At 44.4% G+C, this 17,606-nt stretch overlaps 1 protein-coding gene across 3 annotated transcripts; it reads left to right on the top strand.

Moving 5' to 3' along the window:
• The first annotated feature begins 53 nt into the window (after nucleotides 1–53).
• PGM3 (phosphoglucomutase 3) lies at nucleotides 54–17,063 on the top strand. 3 transcript variants are annotated; one of them, XM_040428699.1, is made up of 13 exons: nucleotides 54–195; nucleotides 2,390–2,594; nucleotides 2,672–2,856; nucleotides 4,949–5,016; nucleotides 5,984–6,117; nucleotides 6,219–6,414; nucleotides 6,686–6,843; nucleotides 7,800–7,883; nucleotides 10,453–10,551; nucleotides 12,105–12,221; nucleotides 12,407–12,529; nucleotides 14,308–14,481; nucleotides 16,279–17,063. In XM_040428699.1, exons 2-13 carry the CDS (start codon nucleotides 2,391–2,393, stop codon nucleotides 16,366–16,368), a joined length of 1,632 nt encoding a protein of 543 aa, XP_040284633.1. In that variant the 5' UTR covers nucleotides 54–195; nucleotide 2,390; the 3' UTR covers nucleotides 16,369–17,063. The 3 variants fall into 3 exon arrangements, with proteins under 3 accessions (XP_040284633.1, XP_040284635.1, XP_040284632.1); XM_040428698.1 differs by lacking the exon at nucleotides 54–195 and adding an exon at nucleotides 1,066–1,191; XM_040428701.1 differs by lacking the exons at nucleotides 54–195; nucleotides 12,105–12,221; nucleotides 12,407–12,529; nucleotides 14,308–14,481; nucleotides 16,279–17,063 and adding exons at nucleotides 1,064–1,191; nucleotides 11,125–11,136; nucleotides 11,656–12,098 and having other exon boundaries at nucleotides 10,453–10,555.
• The last annotated feature ends 543 nt before the right edge of the window (nucleotides 17,064–17,606 follow it).

The following is a 17,606-nucleotide window of genomic DNA, read 5'->3' as shown; positions in this document are numbered from 1 at the left end:
TCCAGTCCTGATTGGCTCCTGACATCTCCGCCCCTTCCTAGCCAGCACGCGCGGTGGGCGGAGCCAGAGGACTCTGAATGCAGCGTGTGACGGGACTCGTACTCTTCAGCTGGTGACGTCACCGCCCTCCTGCGTCCCTCGTCTGCCTACGTCATCCAGGGGATCGTCACCTTCCTGGCTGGGAGAAGAGAGCAGGTGAGGTAGGGGCAGGATGCAGCCTGTTGTGGGGGATAGACCGTCCTGTGTGATGGCTTGGGACTGTTTGCTTGTCATGCAGATATCAGGAAGTAATGTTACTGGTTGTCTGAGATTCCATAGCTTACTGGTCTTCACCAGGGATGTCTCTTGTATGGAGGGCATTTATAGTCCTGATGAAATGCTGTGAGGTATAACTACACTGAATACATGGTGCTTATATCAGCAAGATAATAAGGAGTAGTAGTACTACTTACTACTCCTGCTGGATAATACACACTTTATAGTAACAGTTGGCACTGCACCAGCAGGGCACGGGTTTGGGAGAGCGGTGTAGTGTGCCCTGCGGTGGCGTAGCTAGAAATGACTGGGTCCCACAGCAAATTTTTGAATGGGTCCCCCCTCTCCCAGTAATTTTTTCGCAACCCCTTCCTTTCATGCCGCCCCCATTCCTATGGCTAGTAAAGATCGCTCTCTCAGACCAGGCCCGGCAGCTGTTCCATCCGTCTATACTGTCACTGTATATCATTTCATTGTGTAATACTGTTGAGGGGGCCCCGACCAAATCCTTTAGTCCTCCTCCTTCTGGATCAGGGCCCCAAAGCAGCCGCTTCCCCTATAGCTACACCCCTGGTGCCCTGTATTCCCCATCATAAGGCCCCATGTACATAACTGTATGTGTTTGGCGATCCACAAGTCACGGATCTGCAAAACCTGGATACAGGCCATGTGCATGGCGCCATTTTTTTCAAACTCCTGTAGAAAGGTCCAATACTTGTCTGTAAAACGTACAAGGATAGGACATGTTTTATCTTTTTGCGTGGCCGCGGTCGGACGTGTGGATGCGGACAGTGTACTGGCCGCATCTTTTGAACCCCGTTGAAGTGAATGGGTCCGCATCTGATCCTCTAAAAATGCTGATCGGATGCAGACTGAAAATACCGTCGGGTGCATGGGGTGTGTCCGTATGAGGATTTTCAAGTCCCGGATGAAGAGGTAATCACCCGCAGAGCTTTGTCATTCTGCAAACATGACAGGCAACTCCTCTCTGCTTGCTGGTCTGGTTCTGAAGGGTTTGTGCATTGTCTACAGCAGGGATCAGCAACCTTCGGCACTGTGAAACTACAACTCCCAGCATGCAAACCTGCTCGGCTGCTCTTCTAACTCCCATAAAAGTGAATGAAGCATTCTGGGAGCAGTAGTTTCTGAACCGCTGGAGTGCAGGAGGCTGCTGATCCCTGGTGTAGAGCAACATTCCTAGAGTGTGGACCACCATTCCCAAGGGCTACAATGCAGTGTATTCCCGTCCTTAGCAGTACATACCGTAAATATCCGATTGGTGTGGATTCCACTTATGGTACTCCCACCTCTCTGGTGATTAGAAGTCCCCTGCACTCCTGGTGTTTTCACCACACATGCATTGTGTACCCCTCTTCTAGAGCAGCATCCGGCGTGACAGAGTGCTACCTGGGCACCACTGGTTGACTCCAGTATGGACATTGACGTTTTCTTTTGGCATGTGTTGGGACGGTATGTGTGGGCTTACCTTACGGTACGTGTAGTCTACAGTGTTTTTCCTATTCAGAAGGACGCAGTAAGAAAAGATGTTATACTGCGCGGTATAGGTTTTATTTCAGTGGGAGTCAATGGCTGACATATACCCCAGTATGTCTATACAGTGGCATACGTCAAAAACTTCTGTCAGAGGTAAAAACAAGGGCATATCTAGAGTAGAACAATCTACTTGGTAAAAGATTTTCCCTTGTAACCCAGTTTTTTGTTAAAAACCTACAGAAGTAACAGACCAGACATCCATCCATGTTAATGACTCCTATGTGTCCTTGTGGAGGCCCTGGTTGCGTGATATAGTCAGATATGTGATGGGATCAAGGGCCACATTTGAGTCTCCTCAAGTTGAGTGCCTCTGCCTCAACAGGAATTTTTCACATTCTGACCTTTTTGCACATGAATATTAGATCTGAAAAAGAGAAGATAGTAAGAAAGACCTTCTCTTCATCTCTGATCAGGCCACCTTGGAAGAACTTAGTAAACCGTCATTCATTACCAAATGGTATATAGGAAACAGAACAATAAGTGAACCTGACACTGCAACATTTATATTTCTTCTAGTTGTAGCCACACTAGAACACCAGACCAGAGATTTGACCCTCTTGATGTTCTGTATGTCTTTCAGGATGCATTTGGAAGCTGTGTTGAGATCATCCACACGCCATGCCAAACCTGCTGGGGTTACTCTCCAGTATGGCACTGCAGGATTCCGTACCAAAGCAGAACTTCTGGACCATGTTATGTATCGCATGGGCTTGCTAGCTGCTCTCAGGTCAAAGAAGACCAAGTCTGTTATTGGAGTTATGGTGACTGCCTCTCACAACCCTGAGGTCAGTGGAAGTGGCTTATGTTCAGTTTTCTTCCATCCTTGTCTACTAGATGACATCATTAAACCATTTTTATCTAGGAAGATAATGGAGTAAAGCTGGTGGATCCCATGGGAGAAATGCTTGTTCAGGAATGGGAGTTGTATGCTACTAATCTGGTGAATGCTGAGGAGCACGAATTACAGACAGTTCTGACCAACATCATCAAGCAGGAGTCCATCAACATGCAAGATGAGTCATGTGTAGCTATTGGAAGAGATACCCGGTAAGCACAGCAAAGTGTTCTGGTTAGGTTCACCATGATGCATAGCTGAATTGGTGAGAAAACAGCCCATCTCACCTGGGTCCAATACCAATGTGTGAAAGCGCTGATGTTATGTAGAGAAATTGTATATACATGTAATCCAGCAGCCAAAGTACATAAAATGGAACAGATGTTATTTAGTTCCAGTTGAAGTCCACAACAGGAAGAACCGCACTGCTAATGCTTTTCTGACCATATGAAGTCCTTTCTCATAGATAGTTGGTGCTGATACTAAAACATGCTTATATACAGCAAAGTAAGGAAAAGAGCATATCAAATGAAAACGGTTTGGCAGACAATGATCCAGTTTTAGATACAAGCAGTTGGGGAAGGAGAAACCTTCTAGGCCATGTCACCAACATCAGGTCATCTTTAATTGCTGCTATCTTCAGTTTTTCATATGGGAAGGTAGGTGTGTGACACATTAAACTGGTAGAGAATTTGGCCAGAAAAACACTGGCGTGCTTCACATTAAAACACCTTTATTTGTTTAGTGACTTTTCTTCTGTACAAGTGATGTGAAGAACGGCGTGTTGAGGTTGTCCTCATTTCCAACATGTGTCATCATAGAAGATGATGACAGTTTATCGGCGAAATAACCTGTTTCTCAGAATTTGGTAAGAAGTCTGGCTACTATACTGTGGGTAATATTTAGTTGGCGTTGGTTGGAATCTTCTGTGATGACATGTGTACTTCATTTACCGGAAATGAGGGCTGTCTCATCACGTTCTGACAGGGATAACGCCATTCTTCACATCGCCTGTACAGAAGAAAAATCACTGTCTTCACATGAGAATGAAGAAGATTAGGTTAACATACAGCACACCGTTGATTGTCTGCTAAAATTCTCTACCAGTTTGATATGCCACATACCCACCTTCCCATTAATGCCAAATGTCAGTGTCAGCAGATTTGTACCTATGAAACTGGCTGACCAGTTACATGTGCACTTGGCAGCTGAAGACATCTGTGTTGGTCCCATGTTCATATGTGCCCGCATAGCTGAGAAAAACTATGTTTTAATATATGCAAATGAGCCTCTAGGAGCAATGTGGGCGTTGTCATTACACCTAGAGGCTCAGCTCTCCGCAACCGCTGCACGCTCTCCACTTCGATTGACAGAGCCAGGCAGTGTAAACGTGATCATGCCTGGCCCTGTCAATGAAAGTGCAGAGGGCGCAGCGGTTGCAGAGAGAGCGGAGCCTTTAGGTGCAATGGCGACGCCCTTGTTGCTCCTGGGTGCTCATTTGCATATATTAAAACATCATTTTTCTCAGCAATGGGGGCGTATGCGAACAAAGGACCAACACAGATGCCTTCAGCTGCCAAGCGCACATGTAACAGGTCGGTCAGTTTCATAGCTACAAATCTGCTGACAGATGCCCTTTAAGTTGCATTCAGGATGACCGAATGTTGCTGACATGGCCTAACAGGTTTACGCCTTCTCTCACAGCTTTTGTCAAAAATTGAATCACCGTCTGCCAAACCCTTTTCATTTTATACGGAGACACCCTGTATATACATTCCATGTGATGATTCTGGGATACCAGATAAAGTCACATGACTGACGACCCTATGTATCACACGATCTTGCGACAAAAATGGCACATTTATGTTAAATTGTTACATGCTTTGTATGACTATATCAGTTTCCTTATATATTCTAGCAGAATTCTATTCATGTAAGCCCTCATACAGTGGAGCACTCGTTCACAATAATTACCCTCCCGCTAATCACAAAACAGGGATGTGTCGCCGACAAGCAGTGAAACTGTATGTGGAAAATAATCATAGTAGCGATCATTCATCCCCATAGAGCAGCAGTGATTGCTGCATCTACATGTAGTTAATTAAACTGATTTCAGTCATTGCCCTGTGTATCGGCTCCTGTAAGTGGGCCCTAAGAAGCACTTTTCTGCAAAGCCTGTATTGTGATTAGTGCCAGAGTAGCAGGAGTTCTTGTATATGTATATGCTAATGTTACTATACTATAGCTCATAGATAATAAACTGTATATCCAGACTCTGATTTGCTTTCGTATCTGTATCTGCAGGCCAAGCAGTGAAAACCTTTCCCTTGCGGTTATTGACGGAGTTACGGCTCTTGACTCCAAATACCAAGGTATGTAAAATGCTGCATGATGCAATGTTTGTGGTTAATGGGATGTCTGGCCTAGGGTGCGACCAAACTAATGCTCTGAAGGGGCCTGGAACAATGTGACTACTGGCAGATCAGTGGGTTTTTTAATGTGACAAAGGTCAAGAGGCTGGATAACCCTTTTAAAGAGCACTGCCTGCGAGGGTTGATCATGTTGATTAAAACGATATCTCATTTTTTGTCTGTGCGATGCACCGTTCCAGAGAAAACAGTGCTTTCATTAATATGCAAATTAGCTAGTTGGAGCACCAAGGGGCCGTCCAGAGGCCTTGGAGCACCAATTTGTGAGCAGCTCCGCATCCTTAGCCACCTCCACTCTCCCGGATTGACAGGACTAGACATCTTGTGGGATCTAGGTGATCAACGGGGTTGCAGGGAGTCAGACCCCCAGCCTCAATGATCTGATATTGAAGACCTATCTTGAGGATATATCATGAATATTTTACTCTGGAAAACATCTCTTAAAGTGTGTTCGTGGCAGTCTGAGGAACTTTCTTATAATTGGTTACAATGTTTTGCTGGATTTCCCTTTAAAGGGGTGTCCAATGTGGAAGAATTGTATGCAAAGGGTTTAGAATTTCCTAAAAAATACAAGAAGCGCTCCTCACTTCACCAATCTGCTGCTGGTCCTGTTTTGATGGTTACAGAGTTCCATTAGTTTCTACTTCCTGGTCCTGTTTTGATGGTTACAGAGTTCCATTGGTTTCTACTTCCTGGTCCTGTTTTGACACACAGGAAATGCAGGGAGATGCCTGTTCATTCAGACAGGACCAGGAAGCAGGGACCAGTTGAGACTTGGTAATTGTCAGAACCAGGACAACTGTGATCGGTGAGGTGTCACATGCTTGATTTTTTTTAACCCACTCTGAGCCCTTTAAGTCTTATTGCAGCACTCAGTGTTATTAATGTTCTTCCGATGTTGTGTCTTCAGATTATGGCCTGGTGACCACACCGCAGCTGCACTACATTGTTTGCTGTCGCAATACAGATGGAAGATATGGAGAACCAACTGTTGAAGGATATTACCAAAAACTGTCAAAGGCATTTTATGCTTTAGTCAAACAGGTACTGACCTATTCATGACAACCTTTCATGGACAGTAAAATATATTGAAACACTGATATTTTATTTCAATAACACTGATTAATTTTCAATGGTGTCTTTAGTCTCCTGATGGTGGAGTGGGACAGAAGTGCTTGAGCATAGATGGAGCGAATGGCATTGGTGCTTTGAAGATAAAGGAGATGGAAGAACATCTTCAGTCCATGCTCTCCTTACAGCTGTTCAATGATGGCTCTAAAGGGAAATTAAACCATGCGTGCGGAGCAGACTATGTGAAGGTGCAGCAGAAACCTCCTGAAGGTGAAGACAAGCAGAACTTGGAAACATGTCTCTAGACTGTTCACTGCTGCATATGTAACTAATTATTGAATTAAAGAAATTCACAAAATTTTCTTGAAGCCCTACATAACATACATCTCAAGTTGTGTGAATCTAATTTCTAGATGTCTTACACAGGTTGTTAGTGGTGGCTATAGGTAGGGTAAACTAAGTATACTTGTAGCTTCTGCCAGTGGGTTTTTTGTCATGTATGTCTTTTAAATATGTATTCTCCCTGCTTCTGTGGCTTTAGGTATGGATATGAAGCCTGGAGAGCGATGCTGCTCATTTGATGGCGATGCTGACCGCATTGTATACTACTACATGGACAGTGACGATCGCTTCCACCTTCTAGATGGGGATAAGATTGCCACACTGATAAGCACCTTTATCAAGGAACTCTTAGTGAAGGTGATCCATACAATGTGACATTTTGGTCCAGATGAATAGTTTTCAGGTCTTTCAATTGATAGGCCTTGCACTTTGGATCTTGTTGGAAAGTATATTGAAAAAGAACAAGTGCTGCTGCCTATACTAGGTTCCATTGAGGACTTTGAATCAGTCCTTTAAAAGCCTCCTAAATTCTGTAAACGGTGCCCCGAAGGACACGCACATGGTCCTGCATCTGTTTACAGACTGTGGGATTGCTAGGAGGCGCAAAGTAGATTTATAGAATATGCACAATAGAAGAGTACTTACTGGACAAGATGCGACCTTCCATATTTCCAAGGCATCTACCTGGCCCTGTATATCACAAAGTTGCACTCTGTCCTGAATTATGATTTTGTGTCTGAAGTAATCAAAAAATAGGCAAAAAGTTGGGAATGTTTTAAAATAAAAATCCGATAGTCACTGGTTCAATCCTTCTTCGCTCAAGCAGTCCTCGCCGCTGGGCTTTGTTTACATGGCTGCCGCGGTGATGTGCCTTTACACCCCAAATAACTGCTACAGCCAATCTTTGACCTTAGCGGTCTCAAGGCGGAGGCCAGTGATTGGCTGCAGCAGTCACATGGGGTAGGTGAGCACATCACTGCTGCAGCCATGTAAATAAAAGCCTGTCAGGATCAGACAACCTTGTTAGTGAACGAACGCTTTAAAAAAATCTGTATTAGATGCAGACACTTTTCATATAAAATGTATAAATTAGTGCCTGATCTATCAAAGCAAATAAGCAGGCAGTGCCTAAAATCCATGTCCACACTAATGAATACTAGTTCTAGGACTGAATGATTTCTGCATTATACAGTATTTTATATATGGTGTTACACACTATCACTGACATGTCCTGCTCCCTATACTTGCTAAGTTTTTTTACAGACGGGATAATTAAATCACTATATGAATTGTTATTTGTTGGGTTATTGCAGGTTGATTTAAAGCTTAATATGGGAGTTGTCCAAACGGCCTATGCAAATGGCAGCTCCACTCGTTACTTGGAAGAAGTTATGAAGGTAACTGGACCTGCATGTTCTATTCAGAGATGAAAGATTTTATTTCTTATTTTACCTAAAAATATTTACAAAATATACCGTATTTTTCGCTTTATAAGACGCACCTAGGTTTTTGAGGAGGAAAATAAGAAAAAAATTATTTTGAACCAAAAGGTGTGCTTTTGGTGGATTTTGAACTAATGGTCTGGGGATGACACTGTTATGGGGGATCTGTGGATGACACACTGTTATGGGGGGGATCTGTGGATGATGCACTGTTATGGGGGGAATCTGTGGATGATGCACTGTTATGGGGGGATCTATGGATGATGCACTGTTATGGGGGGGGAATCTGTGAATGATGCACTGTTATGGGGGGGATCTATGGATGATGCACTGTTATGGGGGGGATCTATGGATGATGCACTGTTATGGGGGGGGAATCTGTGGATGATGCACTGTTATGGGGGGATCTATGGATGATGTACTGTTATGGGGGGGGGGAATCTGTGGATGATGCACTGTTATGGGGGGGATCTATGGATGATGCACTGTTATGGGGGGGAATCTGTGGATGATGCACTGTTATGGGGGGGTCCTATGGATGATGCACTGTTATGGGGGATGTGTGCTGTGAAACATAGGGCCATGAGGGGGGCCAGCATAAGATGCTATATGTGTGGGTCACACACATATAGCATCTTATGCTGGTCCCCCTCATGGCCCTATGTTTCACAGCATTACAGTATTTTATTCTTTGTATGTAAAATATTTATTTAATCCTGAATCAATCACTCTCCTTTTGATAAACTAGCTGACACTGATATATCGCCGGCCGCTATGCTGCACAGTGTGGCCGGCGATACATCAGTCACAGTGCGGGGAGGGAGGAGGGGCTGGAAGCAACTCACAGCGGGGCCCGGTGCAGTCACTGTAGTACACCGGGCCCCGCGCACAGAAGTCTCTTTGTATGTAAAATCTTTCATTAATCCTTTATACCGTAAATCGCTCTCCTTTTGATAAACTTTACTAGCCTAATCGCCTGCATCAGTACTCACTATGAATGTAGCGTGCGGTCCCTCCGGCGCATGACTTCATCCTGCTCCTGCTTCATTAATAAAGTGGGAGGAGCGTGACGTCAGTCACACGCCGGCTGGACCGCACGCTACATTCATAGTGAGTACTGATGCAGGCGATTAGGCTAGTAAAGTTTATCAAAAGGAGAGCGATTTACGGTATAAAGGATTAATGAAAGATTTTACATACAAAGAGACTTCTGTGCGCGGGGCCCGATGTACTACAGTGACTGCACCGGGCCCCGCTGTGAGTTGCCTCCAGCCCCTCCTCCCTCCCCGCACTGTGACTGATGTATCGCCGGCCACACTGTGCAGCATAGCGGCCGGCGATACATCCGTGTCAGCCCTGTAAAAAAAAGTCAACCATCGTTTTATAAGACGCACTGTCATTTCCCCCCCTCTTTTGGGGGAAAAAAAGTGCGTCTTATAAAGTGAAAAATACGGTAACTGAGAAATGCTGTAAGGAGATGTTCACACGGCCAAAGGCTGTGTCCTCTCTGCCTCCCGTACATCTCAATGGGAGGCAGCACTGAGGATTGCGGAGCGGTGGCTTAAAGCCACGGCTGCGCTGAGAAGGGACATGTCCTTTCTCGGCTTGCCCACGGCTGTCCACTCCCAAAATTCTGCTCGTCCCCTAATACTTAAGGAAATGCAGAAGATAATATAACTGTGTAACTACAGCTATGAGCCTAATAAACAATCCAGAAATCACCCACCATCTGGCGGCTGCTGTACCAAATGCAGATAGTTTCTGTTGGTTCTTGTGAAGGCATTATGGGGCATATTTATTAACAGTGATGGCCAGTTCTCCCGCGAACACATGCGGGCTGCCATCCTAACTCACAAGTCCGGCGATGCACAGGTAAGTCCTTACCTGTGCCGGGAGCCGGTGTGAAACAAATGCGGTCACCGGGAGCAGGCAGTTCCGAGAACAGCCCGGTGAAGGCCCCCGGCGGCTGTTCTCGGAACTGCCTGCTCCCGGTGACCGCATTTGTTTCACACCGGCTCGTGCACAGGCACAGGTAAGGACTTACCTGTGCCTCGCCGGACTTGTGAGTTAAGATGGCAGCCCGCATGTGTTCGCGGGCGAACATGGCGAACTAGCCATCACTGTTTATTAAGACCAGCATTTTAGACACAACACTTAATAAAGGCCCATAGCTGGTGGCGGATCCGCCAAAGTTATGAACAGTCGCAGGCCTCTCCATAACTTCAGCGCATCCAGCGTCAGTCAATGTAAGATAACTTCCTAGCTGTCTTACATTTAGACCATTTTTTAGGTCTAAAACAGGCGTAGGAAATAGTAAATAAGATGACCTGCCGTCCCCTTCCCCGCCCACACCATGCCTACAACTTTACACCCGGCGTGAGCGGGGAAAAGTCGCAGATATCGGCGCAGCTAACCGTTGCGCTGCCATCTGTGCCTGAAATCCGCCTAATTTAGCCATATTTCAGATTAGTAAATGACCCCCTATGTTTTTTTAAGATATTTACTTTTTTAAATATTTTATCAGGTTCCTGTATACTGTGCAAAAACTGGTGTTAAGCATCTGCATCATAAAGCACAAGAGTTTGATATTGGAGTTTATTTTGAAGCAAACGGTCATGGAACGGTAAGTAGTATGCAAGATCATATTGTGACCAAAAGAACCAAACCAATAACCCCACAAAAAATGAGGAAAACGCTCATATAAAATATATGTAGTTTTATTAATACATGAGATGATTATACAATAACATACGGCACATGGTCATGGGGGGAAGGGTCGCCCCGTCTATCGGAGCAACGGTCCCCACCCTCACATGCACCGTACTGACAGGGGAACAAACCAGAACATCCGAAGTGCTAAACCACACTTTGGTAGGTCTTATGTAAAATTAACCAGAGTAACATATAGCAAAATGCATTTCCTAAGTTAATATTATATAAGCTGCCACCCGTGCCGTGTCTACCAGCCCATAAAGATAATAGTGTCCAGCCTGCAATGATAAAAAGAAGGCTAGGTCACAAGTAGAGGATGTAAATAGAGCGAGGACATGGCAACGGTAGCATATGAAAAGAAATAATAAAAAAAAATAGCAACCACATAAGAATACTATAGATGAAAATAGGAGTGCACGAGTTACCGGATGTCTGGACAGAGCTATACCTCGACGCGCGTTTCGCCAGGAAAGGGCTTTGTCAGGATCATATTGCACATAATGTACATTACATAGCAGTTTTTCAGCTATGCGTTGTAGCCAATGCCAAATTGAGTTTGGGCTAGGAAAATGATGTCCCCTACTCCCTTTTATCACAAGATCTACAGTATGGTGCATTTAGGAGTTGTATGGAATATCATATACCTGCAGGGGAAATGAGGACATGCTGCTGGCTTTCCCTGGTATTTCAGTGAATTCCTGGCAGGAAACACTCCGACAATCCCCTCCTGGTTGGCGACTGTAGTTATAAAGGGGTTTATCCCATCTTAGCCTTTCATGGGAATAACTACGGTAAGTGCCAGCCGGGGGTGGCCGGAATTACGGAAACTTTGGTGTGGCTTATGCTCTGCTGTTTCTGTAACTCCCATATCCGAGTTGGAGCTATGCAAACTGTGTAGCACAGGAAATCTGCTGTTTTCATAGCTCCTGAGTTATGGAAACAGTGCAGCTTGCTGGGCTATGCCGTTTGTGAAGCTCCTATTTATTACTATGGCAGTTACGGAAACAGTGGAGCGCCGGCTGCTTGGCCTTTTCCATACCTCCGCCTCCCCTGGCCGGTGTTTATTGCGGTCTTTCCTATTCTGGCCATGAAAGGCAGAGATATGACAACTAGGGATGGGCGACTTTCATATTTTGAAATTCGTTTTCGGTTCAGGTTGTGGTATAATGTGAATTGCGCTATGGACTCCGTTACTCCAGCATAACGGAAACCAGACGGATCCGTTCTGCAGGCCATAGACTTCTATAATGACGGAATGAACAACGGAATGCCTCTAAAGGTATTCAGTCATGGAATTGCGTTATGGTCCGTGGTAACGGAATACCACAACCGGAACAGAAAACGAATTTCAAAGTATGAAATTCGCTCATCACTAATGACAACCTCTTCGATAAATCAACACGATGTACAAGGTGGTTGCTGCCGTCATGATTACAGATGTGAGACACTGCTTATATCTTTCAGGTACTGTTCAGTAAAACCGCTGAAGAGCAGATTAGACATCTGACCAGTGCAGGAGCCAATGAAGAATCAAAAAAAGCTGCCCAGACGCTTGAACATGTCATCAATCTCATTAATCAGGTAAGAAAGATTTCTGTAGACAGTAGTTGAGGTCCGTTCACACAGGGCAGACCTGCCGCGTTCCACTGTGAGTAAACCGCAAAACGTGTACAATATGGCGTAGATTTTTGCTACCTCATTGCTACATGGACAGAAGCACCTTCTCAGCAGATATATGCATTTCTCTGTTCATCTTGTGTTTCCAGACAGTGGGAGATGCCATCTCTGACATGTTGGTCATCGAAGCCATCCTTTTACTCAAGAGTCTCACTGTACAAAAGTGGGATGAAATTTATTCCGATCTTCCAAATCGCCAGCTGAAAGTAACGGTTAGTCGGTCACTTAAATGCTGTTATTTCATTCAGTATTTGGTTCCTTGTTTTGTACAGTTTATTGTAACTTGTGCTATATTTCACATTTTAATGTAAATCAGGTTGACTGATTATTAGCTTAAAGAGGTTGTGCCATGATCGTTGAGGGGGTCTGACTGCTGGGCCCCCCACCAATCCCAAAAAGAGGGGTCCAGTTCCCCTGTCCTAACGTAGCAGCAGATCGAGTGCGCCCTGCCACTCCATTCATTCTTCATGGCACTGCTGAAGCAGTCAAATAGATCATGAAAAGACCAACAGTGTAAATGCTCAACCTACTCCTGCATCCGTATGAGGGATCGGGACCCCTGTTCTTGGGATTGGTGGGAGTCCCAGCAGTCAGTTTCGACAAAGACTACCCCTTTCAAAATCCTTGCCCCAGAGCCATCAGCTGATTGTCCTGAGTCTCACTCCTGTCACCCCTGGCTGATCTTGCCACTGTCAGCCAGGCATTTTACATGGCAGCCATTGAGATGAGTGACTGTCCATGTACTACATGGCTGAATTTCTCCTCCAGAGGGGGAATACCCCTATATCATGCCCATATACCCTTATGAGGCATATGGACAGAGGTTCTTGTACTGAGACAGCCCCTCTAGAATCATTCGCAGTCTAACTAGAGATTGTTACCCCAGTTTATAGATGTTTGTATTCACATGCTAATCGCACATGGCTACCTACAGCTATAGCTGGATATTAAAGGGGTTGTCTCATCACAGATCATGGGGGCATATTTCTAGGATATGCTCCCATTGTCTGATAGGTGCGGGCACCTATATCGAGAACGGAGCCCCGAAAGTGGTGGAGGGTGCACTGCGCATGCGTAGCCGCCCTCCATTCATTTTCTAGGAGGCTGCCGAAAATAGCCAAGCGCTGGCTCGGCTATTTCCATCAGGCCTGTAGAAGTGAATGGGAGCGGTGATCATGCGCGTTATGCTCCCATTCACTTCTATGTGGAGAGCGCTTGGTGGTGGCCGGACCGGAGTCCTCCAGCCACCACCTTGCGGGGCTCTGTTCCCGATATAGGTGCGGGTCCCACCGCTGGGACCCACACCTGTAAGACAATGGGGGCGTATTCTAGAGATATGCCCCCATTGTCTGAGATGACACAACCCCTTTAAGGAGTCAGAACCACATCAGTTACCTCCAGTCAACAACTTTTAGTGATGACACCCAAAGGTCTTAGATCACATGGTAAATAAGTCTATGCCTCCTTTTCAGGTTTTAATTAAGCATGCATTAAAGACAGTAGATGTAACATCACAATAACCCAACATGAAATAAACTAGACCAACTAAACATATACAAAACACATAGATATACATGTGCACACTATTATAAGTCAAGGGATATGAACATATCTACCGTCCTACACAGCTGCGTTGTGTTCTTCACTTCCTATCTCCTCACTGGACTCTCTCTTTATACACATTTTAGCCATTGACTAGAACGTAGCATATCGTGGATATTTGTGGGACCTGCACCTATCAGACATTGGTGGCATATCCTAGCGATATGCCCCTAGGGTATGAGATGGGCTTATTTCTATGACGAAAAGGGATAAGCAGTTATAGGCCATTGTCCATTTTTATCATGGAGGATTTTACATGAAATCCCATTCACGCTGAAAGTAAAAAAAAAAAAGTAGTAGCCATGGGTGATCTTAGGTGTGTATCTTGAAGTAAGCATTTCCTCTACATCCCAGGGAATCTTGATGAAATAATTTTCTTGCTCTATAGGTGGCAGATAGAAAAGTAATAGACACAACAGATGCTGAGAGACGTACTGTAAAACCACCAGGATTGCAGGAGAACATTGACGTGCTTGTCAAGGGGTACAATATGTCCAGAGCATTTGTGCGTCCTTCAGGAACTGAAGATGTAGTCCGTGTATATGCTGAGGCGGACACCCAGGTGAGACCAGACAACATAAGGAAAAGACATTGGTTTACCATTTATGTTTTTATACATTTTTTAGCCTTGTTGTATTGGTAATAGGAAACCTGTTGAATACTTGAACCTTTTGCTGCCAATAGATGTAACTATACGTGTTTTTATGCAGTGTTTTCCCGCAAATGGATGTACAGATATGTCCATAGGATGACCTGAGCACAGGAGCTTTGCATGTGCCATGTGCAGCAGGAGCTGGCTGTAATACACTGCCATGCTCCCACTTCAGTGGCTGAGATTGGAGATAACTCCATTCCTGGGCATCTAACCTCTAAGATGCCATGGTAAAAAGCAGCCGCAACATGCAAGGTGTTTGACTGGGTAACTGACACCCCCATCAACCCCCTGTGGTGTGAACATAGGGTATCGATGGATTGCCATGTAAGCTGGGGTCCTAACCATGCCTGGCATTTTAGTGCACCTTTTAGCTGCTGCTAGTGGCAGGGCCTAATAGGGTTCCTGTCAGTATTTTGCTAATAGGCATGTTACAATGCTGTACGTATGGTACCCTAGGAAACGTAATAAAATAATTTATGAATTAAAGAGACGCAGATGCATTATTAAGGGGATTGTGCCACTAAAACTTATCCCTTAACCACAAGATGGCTTTAACATTTAGTATTCCTTGAATTTAATATTGAAGGGTTCTCCAGGAATAGAAGAATAAGTCACGATAAACATGCAAGCACCAATAAAGCCTTGAACACCTCTAATTTGCAATAAGTCCTCATTTTGTCTAGCAGGTACTCAAAGTTGTTAATTAAATAGCCGCAAATATGTCCTGTAATGTACGTAAGATGGGTTGCGTGCTGCTCAAGATGTGTGTGTCTTAATACTGCTTAACGCTCCTTCGTTCCTGTTCATGCTGACAGGATGTTGGAGACATGGACCACGGCTGCAGCATCAGTCACAGTAACTGATTGTGGATCAGGCGAGTTTTTTGGTGTTCCACAATCAGTTACTGTCACTGATGCCTTGAGCGGCATACAACCCATCCTACTTACATTATTGAATGGGTTTCTTACACAGGACAAAGGCTATTTTAATTAAAGGGGTTGTCCCACGAAAAATATTCTACAGTTTTCTCACCAGCACCTAGATCTGAATACTTTTGTAATTGCTTGTAATAAAAAATTTAGCATAGCCACTGAGTTATCCAATAAAATGTATCTGTATAGCGCCACCTGCTCTTTGTTCTTTTTCTTATTTCTTTATCCTGCTCACTGAGAAGGCCGCACATGCTCAGTTTCATCCTTCAACTGCCTCCTGAGCTGTGATAGGGAGAGCATGGACACGCCCCCTGAGCTGCAGCAGAAAAGACACTCCCCCTGAGCTGTCAGCTTGATATAAATCTAGAAGTGTAATGAATGGGGAGATCTCTGGATCCATGTGAGGTACAGGGCTGGTTCTAGCTTTGGTAGAAAGACATTGTCATGTACTATATGATTTTTTACATTAGTTATGGTATAACCCCTTTAATTTAACTGTGAGTATCTTCTGGACAAAAAGAGCACTTCTTTCAGATTAATCGGCTGTCCAGCTTTAAAACACTTTTAGGTAGTCCCCCTCTGGGTAACATGCCACTTGGGGGACTTGAAACCCTAGCACAGTCCCTTTAATGAAATAGGAGACATTCATAAATGCAATTTTGTCCTTTCTTGCTTCTGTAACCCCATTTCGTGCATGACCCCAATAACTTTTACAGTTTGGCCATGACGTAACGTTGCCTGTAAAGCTGCTTTTCTTATTTTGTATCGACAGGACAATGCAGATGCCTTGGCGCATGAGGTGTGCTTGGCAGTCTTCCACCTTGCAGGAGGAGTTGGAGATCAACCAAAGCCTCTGAGATGAAGTGCCATTAATGAGACTGGATGCTGTTTGTACAGACTTCTGACTCTGGACATTGCAACTTTATAAAGTTCTGTGGAACTGGAATTTTCTATCACAAAATGTAAAAGGTTTACAATTAGCGGGACATATCTCGGTCATATTATATAGTCATTTCTTATACGGTGCCTTGAAGGATTGGTTTTCAGATCTTTTTACTTGTAATACACTATTTTGCAATTTACTTTTGGTGTGTTTATTCATTTTTAAAGGTCCTTTGCAAGATTTTTTATTTTTTTTTTGCCAGTGAGCAAGGGGCTATATGAAGTACAGAAAAACCCTCAATTATCTTTTAAATGTTCGGCCACACCCTGGCTGGTGCTTCATTCCCTATTGGGCCCGCAGTGGTCACAAGCCATTCATCGTTCACTTGACCGCTGCAGCCAATCACTGGCCTCAGTGGTCATGTGTGCATGAACAACACTAGTGATTGGCTGCAGCGTTCATGTGAACAACGAACGGCAAGTGATCAGTGCAGGAGCAGCAAAACATTGAAAAGATGAGTATTTAATACAGCCCTTTGCTCTCTGGAAATGTAAAAAAAATAAATAGGAAAACCGCTTTAAAGTCTTTCAATTTAGTTTCCTGTTTGATTCATCACAAAATCTATATGGCACTGTGTACTTAATTTATAATGTTGATTGTGGGGGATTAGTAATTAATTTTTTTTTTATGAATAATAAAATAGGTTTGCACAGAACTTAGGCAAACTTTTTTGCTGGAGTGCTTATGTAGTGCAGCATGGGCTACTCTTAAAGAACAAGGCTCTTGTGTATGTATTGTGTATGTCTGTTTTAGTTGAGGCACCAGTTATGAGATGTTTTCCTCTGTGATTTGCTTCCCCTAATGCAGTCTACAGTTCCAATTATGCCTTATGTTTGCAGAGACAGAATGAATGGTGTTTTATGACATTTAAAGGGATTATAATGATAACATCATTATCTTATTGGCAGGAGTCTGAGTCACGGCACACCCATCAATCGGCTGCTTTAGGCAGCCATGGTGCTCAACGGAGCTCTGGTGAGTGCTGCGGACCCCCAACAGCTTACCATGCACAGCGCCGTACCTAATATAGCGGCTGTGCTTAGTAGTGCAGCTCAACCCCATTTACTTCAATGGGGCTGAACTGCAACTAGGGCATGTGATCGACATAGTGATATCACACAGCCTAGTGACATAGTGATATCACATATCACTGCACT

This window comes from Bufo bufo, chromosome 4 (genome assembly GCF_905171765.1).
Source record: "Bufo bufo chromosome 4, aBufBuf1.1, whole genome shotgun sequence".
NCBI classification, from domain to species: Eukaryota; Metazoa; Chordata; class Amphibia; order Anura; family Bufonidae; genus Bufo; species Bufo bufo.
The sequence above is the reverse complement of the archived record's forward strand: the minus strand, read 5'-3'. Positions and strand labels throughout refer to the sequence as shown.

What these genes read in the sequence shown, in the direction of transcription:
- PGM3 (XM_040428698.1), top strand. Translation starts at nt 1,121, where the DNA reads ATGCAGACTGAAAATACCGTCGGGTGCATGGGGTGTGTCCGTATGAGG. An exon ending in TCTTGACTCCAAATACCAAG is followed by an intron (nt 5,017 to 5,983) that starts GTATGTAAAATG and finishes TTGTGTCTTCAG; the next exon opens with ATTATGGCCTGGTGACCACA. An exon ending in TCATCAATCTCATTAATCAG is followed by an intron (nt 12,222 to 12,406) that starts GTAAGAAAGATT and finishes TTGTGTTTCCAG; the next exon opens with ACAGTGGGAGATGCCATCTC.